Source organism: Rattus norvegicus, chromosome 4 (genome assembly GCF_036323735.1).
Source record: "Rattus norvegicus strain BN/NHsdMcwi chromosome 4, GRCr8, whole genome shotgun sequence".
NCBI lineage: Eukaryota > Metazoa > Chordata > Mammalia > Rodentia > Muridae > Rattus > Rattus norvegicus.
In genome coordinates, this window is record NC_086022.1 from 117,800,489 (window position 1) to 117,812,495 (window position 12,007).

A 12,007-nucleotide genomic window follows, 5' to 3' on the forward strand; every position below is an offset into this window, starting at 1 on the left:
TACTTTTGGTCCCAGCACCAGGAAGTAGAGGCAGGTGGGTTCTCAGCCAGCTAGAGCTGCATAGTGAGAGGTTCTGTCTCAGAGAGGGGGAGATGAGTATTCTAACCCCCAGATTTCCAGGCTGCCTCTCTCCTCTCCATGTCTCCTAGAACTGCAGTTACAGGTGGTTACAAGCTGCCCTGTGGGTTCTGGGTCCCCAGTAGGAACAGCCAGTGCCTAAGAACTGCTGAGCCATCTTTCCCGTGCATTTTCACATCTCCCGCTGGGCCCTTGCTCCAGTTCTCAGTGTGACTTCCAATTCTAGAACGTTCACTTTGTTCTCTTTCAATAACACTCTGCATTAATGTGCTGTCTTTAATATAAGGTATTTTCCCACCCTTCCCTCTGTAGTTTCCTTTAGCTCTGGGAACACATGTATAAGGACTACTTTGTAAGTCTGGTGTCCAGACTTCTCAGTTGGCTTGTTGCCCAGGTTTGTTTGTTTCTAGTTTGAGGGTTACAGTTGCCTACTTCTTAGTTCATCTCACACTTTTTCTTCTGAAAACTGCTTATTTTCAGTATGTGTGCTAGCAACTCTCACCTACCCAAACCCTCTCTCTGGGACTTTGTTTTGTTGCTTATATGTTGGTGCCTCACATGGGTGATTTTAGCAATGTCTTTCCCCTCTCTTAAAGCCTCAATGTACCTACTTCTGGAAACAGCCCTGCACACACAGTCACTCTGGGAGAGTCGGGGTTTAAATAAAATCCTTTTTGACTGTCTGTCTGATCTCTGTTTAACCCTCTGCCTCTGCTGATATTACACCAAGCTTCTAGCTCTCCCTAATTCCCAGCCTCTTGTTCTATTTCCCAAGATGCCTCTGGGGAGTAAACTGCGGAGGCCATTTTTATCAAAGACCTGACTGATGTGTATTCTGGCCTAGGAAGACTCTTGTATGCTGTCTCTCCAGGGGTTCCTCTAGTAAACCAGTTGGCCTACTACCTTTTTTTTTAAACCATTTACTACCCAAATATCCAGGATTTGAACTTCTCCACACTTAGAAAAACCAATAATTTCCTTTGATACGGATCTTTAAAACTCTCAAGTCCCTCAAATTGACTAGGTATAACCCCCAAGCTCCTGCTGTGGGTGAATGGACCACTTTTCTCAGTAACATCCTGCTTTTTTAAAAAAAAGTTTCTGAGCAATCAGAACTCAAAAAGCCTTTTCTCCTAACCTTTGAGAGGAATATCTACCCTATTCGTGAAGACTTGGGGGAAAAGGACACTTAGCTTTTCCACATAGCTCCCAGTCTGTGGCTTGGAGCTGGTGACAGAAGGAGGAAGAGGCAAACTGGCATCTTGCTCTTCCAGTTCATATATTTCAGAACTGAGGAGAGACGAATCCCTACTTTCTCAGCCACACACACCCATTTTGGAGCTTCTCCGATTGCACTGAAATAGGGGTGGGGCTAGGAATGGCTCTGATGGCTCTGAGGTCTCCTCTCGTTACTTATATTTTGATTTTCATGACTATTTTCTTATTTTTATATGATTTAGGGTAATGCTCTTTTGTTTACTTATTTTTAATTTTTAGTTTTGAAAGTTGTCCCCATGTAGCCCTGGAACTCATTGTGTAGACCAGGCTGGCCTCAAACTTGGTGCAATCTTCTGCCTCTACCCCTGGAATGCTGGGACTGCAGATGTGCACTGCCATGCCTGGTCCAGTGGACTGGCTGACTTTTAGAATCATTCTTCTTCTTTTTTTTTTTTTTTTTTTGGGGTTCTTTTTTTTGGAGCTGGGGACTGAACCCAGGGCCTTGCGCTTCCTAGGCAAGTGCTCTGCCACTGAGCCAAATCCCCAACCCCTGGAATCATTCTTATAGAAGCACATGCTCAGCCACAGAGTGGAAGTACTGGTGAGCACGCAGGCCTCGACCCATGTGGGTATGCCCTCCTCTGACAAGCCATGCCTGCAGTCCAAGGATAGTTTCTCACTGTCACTTATCTGCTGCTCCCCAACAGTTCAGAGAGATTTCCCACTGCCCCTTGGGTGTCACAGTGCTACCCACACAGTTCATTCCAAGGCCACTATCTACTTCTGGTCAGTGTAGCCCATGAAGATTTAACAGAGAGCCTTTACCTATTCAGCTATCCCGAAAGTGACAGAAACCCAATTCAAACTAGCTTAGGCTTCAGAAGGACCTTGAGATCACAGGATGGTGGGGGACAGCAAGACTTGCATACTGGGGACAGTACCTTTCTGGGTCCTGTGCACTCTGTGAGCACTGCTTCCTCACCCAGCCTCCTATCCCCCTTGCAAATGACTCTGGGGCCCTGCTATTGCCACTACCCTCCAGGTGCGATTCTGATATTTCTCTTGGTCAATTGTCTGCTTTTTACCAGGCCCTCTACCGTGCTGCATGGGTCTGGCTAAAGTCTTCCATTAAGAGCATCCATCCCTTCTGACACCTCTGCCCAACTCCCCTACCTTCTTGTTCCATTCTGGTGACCCTCCTTTCCCAGAAGTCCTCTTTCCTCTTCAGAAAGAATATAAGGCAGAACCACCTTGAAATAGTTCCTAACCTGGGTGCATGGAAATATCAACCAAGGGATTTTGTCAAATACCAATGAGTTGATCCCCATCACACTGATTAATCTGAACCTATTGGTATAAGTGTTTTGTGTCTGTCTCCTCATGCCAGGGTGATTAGGATATGGCATGAAGACTATGACACAGGAAGGTCAGGTGCCTTGGTTACAAAGCAAGTTCAAATCCAGCATGGGCTACACAAGAACCCACTCGAAAAATGCCTAAATAAAAAATTAAAAGAAAATAAGACTATAAAAGATTCCAGGTGCAGATAACAACATCTATGAGCACCTCCAGAAGCAGCAGTTGTCCTCCCCCTCCCATGGTCCTAGTCACCAGACAATCCTCAAGATTTGACCTTACTTTGTTCTACTGCAAAGTCAGTTGCTAAACCCCACTTGCAACATGAAAGGCTGTGATTCGTTAGTTTGTAAGACACCCAGAGAGAGTGCCAATTCCAGTGTTCTTTACAGTTCAGCAAATGAGGGTCATCAGCCATACCTTAGTTTCCAATGTGAGAGTTTATTCATTGAACAGCAGGCAAAAGAGAAAGCAGCAAATGACAGACAGACAAAAGCAGCAGACAGACATCCATCAAAGCTGGATTTCAAAACATGTCGGAGACAACGGAAAGCACGATCCAGAGCAAAGGCACGGCAGTGTGTGGGAGCTGTCAAACATCTGCGGAAACTGACTGCCGAGGTGGTCGGCTGGAGGTCCAGATCGAGTTTTCCCTCCATGGATGAGCTTCCCCATGGCTGATCGGCTGGCTTCCCTTCCCCCTGCAGGTGTCCTTAGATCATGGGATAAATAATAGTAACATCTGTTGGAAATAGTTCACCTTCTAGCTAAGACACAACATTTTACTTCTAGGTCGCTTTGCACCTCTCCCAAATCCCGACTCACAACTCAGTGTGAGTTAAGGACCCACACTGCTCCAGGAAAAGCTGTTCTTGAAAACATTTTATTATTTTTTTGGATTTAAATAAAATAATGTTGGGTGTTGGCAACCTAACCTCGCTCCTTGGAAAGATCAGCTTTTACCCTCTGGACCACCCCTCCGCCACCGAGAATCTCTAGTTTGTAAGATCTCTGAAGATCTTAGAATACCCTTTCTCCTTCAGTTTTCCCAGGGCACACATATCCTTCAAAAGCACAGGACAGTGACCCACTTCTCCCAACCGGGCCTTGCCTCCTACTGTCTACTGGGTTCTAACAATGTAAACTCTAGAGTGCAGAGCTGCAGGCGTACACCGTCATACCTGGCACCTTTTTGAGATAAGAGCTGGCTGTGTAGCCCACCCAGGCTACCTTGGAACTCACTATCCTCCCATTCCCAGGAAAAGAAGCATAGTAGAGTTGCTCTGCTTTGGGCAACCTGTGTGACATACCTGCTGTCCATTATTCTGTTGCTCTGAGGAGAACGTCATAATTTAGTACTTGGAATCGCAGAGGGAGCTAGTTAATGATTTCAAATACAAACGCGCTGCTTGTTCACTTGGCGCCGAGCCCTGCTTTCTATAAGCAGAGATGGAGACAATTCATTTACCAGTTGCCCTTTCCGTTTCATCTCTGTGATTCCAATAGAGGCTAAGCCCGGGGTGCAGAGTTCCCAGGATTGCAAACTTCGTCCCTTCCTTGAGTCCTGGCTGGGGCCGCGGATGGCAGAGGCTCTGCCCCGAAGGCGGGGACGGGGGCGGGTCGAGTGCGACGCCACTTGAGGCGTCGGTCTAATGCCGCTACACCCCCCAGGAGCCGCACCACTCCCCGCAGAACTGGGGCCTTGGATTCCAGAGGGCAACAGGGGAGAAAAGAGCAGTCCCGCCTCTCTGCACAGGGAAGCACACTGCAGGCAGAACACAACTCGAAGGTTCCTAGCAGCGACCCCGAATCCTCGCAGATCAGGTGGGCGGGTGCGCCGGCTGGCGGGCGGTGTAGAAGTCCGGGGCCGTTCTCAGTCTTCCCGCTCACCCTGGTCTGGTCGATCCTAGTACCTCCGAATCGTGGAACCAAAAAGTGATCGCGACCTACTCCGAGTTTTTCGCTGCCTCGGTGGGCAATGTGGATTGGCTTCGGTTCTGTGTGAATCCGGAACGCAAGGAGGTCGTAGTCGACGACAAGGTAAAGCTTGCAGCATGAAGGCAGACTGAATTTTCCCAACACCCAATCAAGTACTACCCATAGAGATGCCATTCGATGAACTAACGCTGGGAAGCTCCAAAGTGGCCTTTTCTATGTTGTGGTCCTAATTATCCACTCATAGTAGGCCCATTTGGAAGCAGAGAGGTAGGGGGATAAGGGCTGTGAGCACCTCTCAAGGACACAGGGAATGCGGAGGACAAACCCAAGACAGAAGGCGGGGTTGTGAGCTCTGCCTCCACCCTGCTGAGCCTTTCCCTGCGCTCTCCACTCCTCAGGGGTTCACAGCCATCCACTTCGCAGCCCAGAAATGCCAGCTTTCCTGTCTTAAGGTCTTGATAGAGGAGTACAAATATCCTGTGGACCTGCCCACCAATAAAGGCCAGACGCCCCTGCACCTAGTCATCCATAAAAACAACAGGTCGGACATTATCCCCTGCGTTGACTACCTGCTCAAGAAAGGGGCAGCCATCAACTCGTGAGTCCAGCCTGCTGTACGGAAAGACACTTGGGACACTGTGTCTCCATGCAGGTGGAGCCTTGCAGGACAGGATGAGGGGTTCCTGCCTGGAGAAAGCAGTCATGGGGAGCATGTAGTGTCCTGGTTCTTAAGAGACTGGGCATGCAGAGGGCAGACCCCATTCACAGAATCTTAGCTCAGGCAAACTGGGTCTGTGGGCAAGTCACTCTGCCTCTGAGCCTCCGTGGTTGGTTCCCACATTCAGGTGTGCACATAATGGGGCCTCACAGATACCACTGTGGGCTTAGGAAACCTTGATGGTCCCTGGGTGTTTCTAGTTTGATGCTAAGTTCGGGAACTGGTTGTCTTCAACTGAGGTTGGGAGGATGATGTGTTTGTCCTACATAGCTTTTGTGATAAAGTAGTCGGAGTTACAGGCGTTTGTGTGCTAGAAGCCAATCTCAGTCTTCTGCAAGACCACTACATTCTCTTGACCACTGAGCCATCTCTCCCGCAAGGAAAATGCATACCACAGACTGCTTTGTTCACCCAGAGTCCTTACCAAGCATTCACTATGTTTTAACAAATACCATACCCAAGCCAGGAACATAGCCATGAACACAGGGAACCAACCCCTGTCCTCACAGAACTGACTTTCTAGTGACTGGACAGTTTGCTAATCAAATACATGAATGAATGACCACAATTCCGAGAGCTCGGCTATGAAGGGAACAAGGGGGAAGCACTGGAGAAAGATCTTTTTATAAGAAGCAATGGCCTCTAAGAAGGTAGCTTTTCCTTCTTTCTTCATCATTTTTTAACGTGTCTTATGTAATCCAGGCTACCCTCAAACTGGCTATGATAGCCAAGGAGGATCTTGAGCTCCTGATTCTCATGCCTCTGCCTCACAAGTGCTAGAATCATCATGCCTGGATTGATACTGTGCTGGGGATTGAACCCAGGGCTTCGAGTATGCTAGGCAAGCATTCTGTTAGGGGAAGTGCATCCACAGCCCCAGGAGGTGACATTTAATTGTAACATTTAATTATAGGTTCAGTGGATAAAGCACTCATTGTGCAAGTGCAAGGAACTGTGTTCAAATCTTCAGCATTGACCTCCTGTAATTCTAGAAGCTCCATGTAATTCCATGGGAGTCAGAGATAGGAAATCCCCCAGCAAGAGGACTAGCTTAGATTAGCTGATTCAGCGTGCTCCGAGTTCAAGTGAGAGGCCCGGTCTCTACATATAAGGTAGAGGAAGATGGAGGAAAATACCACATTGCCAACCTCTGGCCTCCACACAGTTGTGTATATATCCATATGCACGCATACACACATGTGAATATGCATATACACATATGCACACCACACACATTAAAATTAACTTCAACTCGTGGACCAAGTGAGCTAACCTTGCCTTGCCCAAAGCCTAGGGGGAGCCAGACTTGGTAGTATATGTCTCTCTGTACACGCAGCACTTGGAAGACAGAGACAGGAGGATCAGGGATTCAAGATCATCTTTGGCTACACTACAAATTCCAAATCAGCCTGTACTACAAGAGACCTGTCTCAAAAATAAGACAACAGTCTCTGAGATTGGTGACTCTGAAGCAACCCAGGACATTCTGTAGTTCTCATCTGTCACATCCTATAGTTAGATTTTACTGCTCATAGAGTCTGTCCCTCCTCCTAGAGAAGAGAGACATGAAGCCCCAAGAAGATTGTTATGTCCACCATGGTTGTGACAGAGTGGGCCTTTGGAAGTTGGCTTGCCTGCCTATCTAATGCCTTTACCCTTCCCTTTTGCCCTTTACCCCTGGTATACCTCACAGGCAGACATGTAACGGCTCCACACCCCTGCACCTGGCTTCTATCAGTGGCATTCTGGGATGTATTAAGCTGCTGGTGCAGAATGGAGCCAATGTGCACGCCCAAGATGCCATAGGCTTCAAGCCCATCGACTACTGCAGACTGTGGAACCACCGTACCTGTGCCCGGTGAGCCTGTGACAATCATACCAGCTCCCACTTCCTCTTGCAAGGTCTTTCCCCCAGGCTGAACCTCTAAAGGGGGAGGGTTGAGGAAGCCAGGTGGCAGATGGCTAAAGTCTGGGAAAGAGGCCCCTAGCAGGATATTGTCAGCATGAGTTTTGCCTGACCTCTCCTCCTTTAGATTGGACATTGCCCCCTTCCTTGCCTTTGCCCTCCCCCTGTTCTTCAGCCAAGGTCCAAATCCATTAGACAGTTTTCTCTCCTCTCTCTAGGGACCCCTGGGCAGTGGGATGGGGGTGCCTTACTCTTCTCTGCTCTGGCAATCCCTCCCATCCCACTGGGCCTCAGCACCTCCTCAAGGGAAGCCCAGGTACTATCACCTGACACAGCCTCACCTTGGTGCCAGGTTCTTGAAGGATGCCATGTGGAAACATGATAAGAAGGTCTTTGCCCGAGAGATGGAGAGACTGAAGACTTTGAAGAAGAAGCTGACCATTATGGAGTATCGCTACCTGACTGAGTTTCAAGTAAGGGGGAGTTCCCCCAGGGCTGGGTTCTGCTGCCAAACTAGGGCCTTCCTGCCATGGTGAGAGGAGCAGCTGGAACCCTCCCTTCTCAGAAGTAACCCCTGCTCCCGCAAAATCCTCCCTTAGAAAGCATCCCTTTAGGCCAAAAGTCTTGTCCTGTGCCAGAAAGCAAATGCAGCCTGAATTATGGGGTATTCAGAGTCCTTGTTAGGCATTGACCCTCTAGGATAAGGATCTCTAATGGAACTGGACACTTCCTAACGTTGGAGTTCCTACTCATTAAAAAAGCCTTCTAGGGGTTGGGGATTTAGCTCAGTGGTAGAGCGCTTGCCTAGCGAGCACAAGGCCCTGGGTTCGGTCCCCAGCTCCGAAAAAAGAAAAAAAAAAGCCTTCTAACAGATGCCCTAACCTCACTGTACACTAAGCTTCTGCTAGGTCCCAAAGGCCAGCAAAGTATGGTCCTCCACTCAAGGAACTTAGGTGCTAGGGAGAGGTAGGTTATGTGGGGAAGGTCCAGGAGGGTACTCAAAGTGATGCCAAGAGGTATCTCTGAATACTGACAGGCATCTATCCATCTGAAGTAGGTAATGACTAACGCACAGACAGAATCACTGTGAGGAATACATGGGGCACACTGGAGCATTGTGGAGGCAGAAAACAGCCAATTTGGGGATCAGGTATAAGTTGCATGAAGACTGACTGACTAGAGGTTTGACCAGGGTCCAGACCAGTGACGGGGCAGGAGTTTAGCAGATAATCATGGAGCATAAAACACTAAAACAAAACAGGAAAATTAAGGCTTGGATTCTTTGTTTTGTTTTTTGAGACAGGGTTTCTGTGTAGTCCTGGCTGTCCTAGATCTCATTCTGTAGACCAGGCTGGCCTCAAACTCAGAAATCTGCCTGCCTCTGCCTCACAAGCATATGTCCACAGGGCCGGCCATGGCTGAACTCTTCCAGTTGCTCCAGCTGTGCTTCTCTAGTCTGTTACCCAGCCTTTCTAGCTATCAGGTTCTGTTGACCCCAACCCTGCTCAGCAGCCCTTGCAGACCTCCACTCAGGATCCTCTTGTTGGCCTCCATGGGATCCCACGACCACTCCTCTTCCATTGGCTAGGACAAAAAGGAAGCCAGATGCTGCCTGACTTGGGGCAGCGCAATGCTGAGGAATTAGGGCTCCAGGCTTAATCTAATCAGAACCTGCCTCTGGAGCTGGGTCAATCTCCAAAGCACCTGATTACTTAGCAACTGTGTGGGAGTGAGACACAGAGATAATAGGGCAGGGACATTTCCCCACACGCAGGAGTACAGTGCCAGCAGTGGTAAAGACAGAACTCTGGCTAAGTCCCAACCACCCAATCTGGCAGCCAGCCACTGTCCTCCTCAAGGTCACTTCCCAGAAACCTGTCCAGCTTCATTACTTCCATCCAATGCCAGGCCTCCTAGCCCTTCATCCTTTCTGGGGTCAAATCAGAGAGCAGGACTTTCTCCATTGAGGTTGGGGCTACCTCTGGAGGAAGTGGTACTGTCTCTCTGTCAAGCTGAGGTTGTCGGTCTGTCCTCAAGCTGGAGGTCTACTACGAAAGTCTTTGCCTCCTTTGTAGCCTGGGAGCTCAGTCAGAACAAGAGATGCCTCCTCCATCAAAACAAGGCTTACCTAAGGCAGCAGGGAGACTAGGCCTAAGGTTTCCCAGGGTGCTAGCCACAGGGTCTCCTGCCCATGAGAGCCATTGCCCTGTGCCCTTCATTGTTGCAGAAAGAACAGCAAATTATGAGAGAGGATCTTTTCAGAAAGTGGCTCCAAAGCAAGGTGCTGGCCCGGACCCTGGGCTCTGCTGTCTCCAAGCAAAATGCTAGTGTCCAACCTTGGTCATTGGCCTCCAAGACTTTAGAACACCAGATTATTAAAAGCTTCCAGTATCCATCTATAGAAGCTCAGCTGAAAAGCTTGCCCTCACCCATGGTGCCACCCAAGCCCGTCTACAAGCAGAGCAAAATCAGTCGGCCCAAGATATGGAATTGTAGTGCTAACCCTTCCAGGCCCCGGATCACAGATATTGGCCACCCACAGGGTATACGCCTGGGTGTGCACCCAGAACCCTATAAGGAGCATGACTTCTGCAGATTCCTGGAGATGACTCGAAATAAACTTGGGGGTGCATGCCTGCGCACAGTGGACTGTCAATTGGTGAAACCTGTACCCCAGCTGCCTTTTGAGGTGATGATCCGGGTGCTGTACCCAGGGACTCGACCCTACAGGATGAAAGTGCCCCAGGGCTTCTATGCACGTGACATACTCAAAGTGCCCCAGAAACGGCACTTGGGAGATACTTGTACCAATACAGTGGCCATGAGCCTACGTGACACATTTGATGAACCCTTCCTAGCTTCCCTGGAAGCTTGTCAGACTTGAGAGGCCTCACCCTCCAAGCAAGTTCTCACATAAAGTTGTTCTGGAAGCTGTGGTAAAGGAGAAAGTGTTAAGAATTGTATTGTGGTTAGAAATGTGGTAGGGTGTTCATTCCCAAGGGCAGAAGCCATCCCTAACTATCCCTCTTCCCGAAAGCACACATCTCACCCCTCCCTTTTCTCTATAGAGAAATTGCCTGGCTCCCTGGGATGTGTACATCTGGACAGAGCACAAGGTTCAGAGTAGAGGGCTGGTAATGTCCAGGGACACAGCAATACAAAAGTAACACCTTGGTCCTCAGGTACCTTAACCTACCCTAGCACACCCAGGGACAAGGCTTCTAGGACAGGATACTCCTAGGAATTCTGCCACATGTCCCTCCTGTCTGCTGCAGACCCTGACTGGCGATGGGGTACAGCTAATACGATATCCCACCCTGGTTTCTCTGGCCATGCTCCTTGCTCATGGCCCCACTGGGGTGTGTGAAGCGAAGTTCCAGGAGGCTGGGCACTTCTGCCAAGAGGGGAAGACCTGTGGCTTTGATTGAAAACCTCTCCTGGACCCCCATATGCCCTGGTCACACACTAGAGCTCACTCTTTAAACAAAACATTTATTGAGTGCCTTCCTCGGGCCAGGCGCCAAAATCAGGTAGTAGATAATAAAAACCCCAAGGGCTTTCCCTGCCCTCGAGGAGCTTCCAGTCTAGTAGGGGAGCAGGGCAGACCATATCGCAGGCCTAGAAGGATCTGTGTGGCAGTTGGGGTTAGGGAAGGAGAGGGGACATTTGAGGCTCCTTGGAAGGAATAAAATCTCCGAGGAAAAGTGGCAAATTGCCAAAGTAAGTGGAAGGAAGGGAATCAAAGCAGCTAGAGCCATAGTCTCTGCATACAGGAGGCTGGGCCCAGAGCGCATGTTGAGTGATGAAGCTAATAGGGACCCAAGAGCCTCACACACCACACTACAGAGTCTGGACTTTATCCTAAGGGCAGTGGAGAGCTGGGGAGAGTTGGTGGGCAGAAAAGACTCAGCCAACTGTGCATTTCAGAAAGAACCCCAGCTGGTCAAAGGATAAATACAGGAAACTGTCAAAACAAATGAGGTGAGAGAAGACAGTAGGGTGACTCAAATACAGAGAGCAGATCAGTTAGGCATAGGGCAGAAAGAGAAAGCAGTACCCGGCCTGGCTACCCGGCCTGGCTCCTGAGCCATCGAGACCAGAGACAGGTGTCGAAGAGCAGGTGAACAGAGCGGATGCTGAGCTCAAACTGTCTCTGTGCCCAGAAGGCAGCAGAACTGTGGTTAAGAAGTAGCTGGGACTGAAGGCTGGCCCTGGCTTCCTCCACAGCATCCCTAAAGCCACTAGCACAGCTGCACTTCCTGAGGACATCCACAGGACAGCCAAGGAGCCCCTGTGTGCACAGGGCAAGAAAGAAGCCTATATAACAGAGACTGAAAGGACAGAGGTAAAGGGACAACAGTCACACCAGTACTGAGAAACATGAGTCAAGAAGCAGACCATCAGCTGTGCCACCCCCTCCCGCCCCACCAAGGCCCAGCAGGTGATGCGTGATGAGCCTACCAGGGTTGGCCTGGGAAAGCCGTCTGAACAAAGATAAACTGAACAGCAAAACAAGTGGGCCAGCCTGAGCCCACGTCGGGCAGCAGCCTATGTCCCTTACCCACCCGAGTGGCAGAAATCGGTTTGGCCATCTCACCTGTAGCTGCAAGACAAATTCAAGGAACGGCAGGCCAAGACTTGACAAAAATGCAAGAGCCAATGTGATGACGGATGCATGAGAAAGATGATGTTCACCAGCTGGGGTCTTCCCCAGGCTTTGTCTATCTCGGCACCTGCCAGACTCACTGTGAGGTATGGCCAGGGGAGGGGCCTTCACTCCATGGACTGTGAGC

At 49.6% G+C, this 12,007-nt stretch overlaps 1 protein-coding gene across 1 annotated transcript; it reads left to right on the forward strand.

Moving 5' to 3' along the window:
* Positions 1 to 4,213: 4,213 nt before the first annotated feature.
* On the forward strand, positions 4,214 to 10,162 carry Ankrd53 (ankyrin repeat domain 53; the record flags this gene model as incomplete). The annotated part of the gene is made up of 6 exons (XM_056985480.2): positions 4,214 to 4,476; positions 4,563 to 4,692; positions 4,989 to 5,188; positions 7,002 to 7,166; positions 7,567 to 7,687; positions 9,442 to 10,162. Coding segments are annotated over 6 exons (1,536 nt in total), but the record flags the coding sequence as incomplete, so codon positions are not given.
* Positions 10,163 to 12,007: the final 1,845 nt, after the last annotated feature.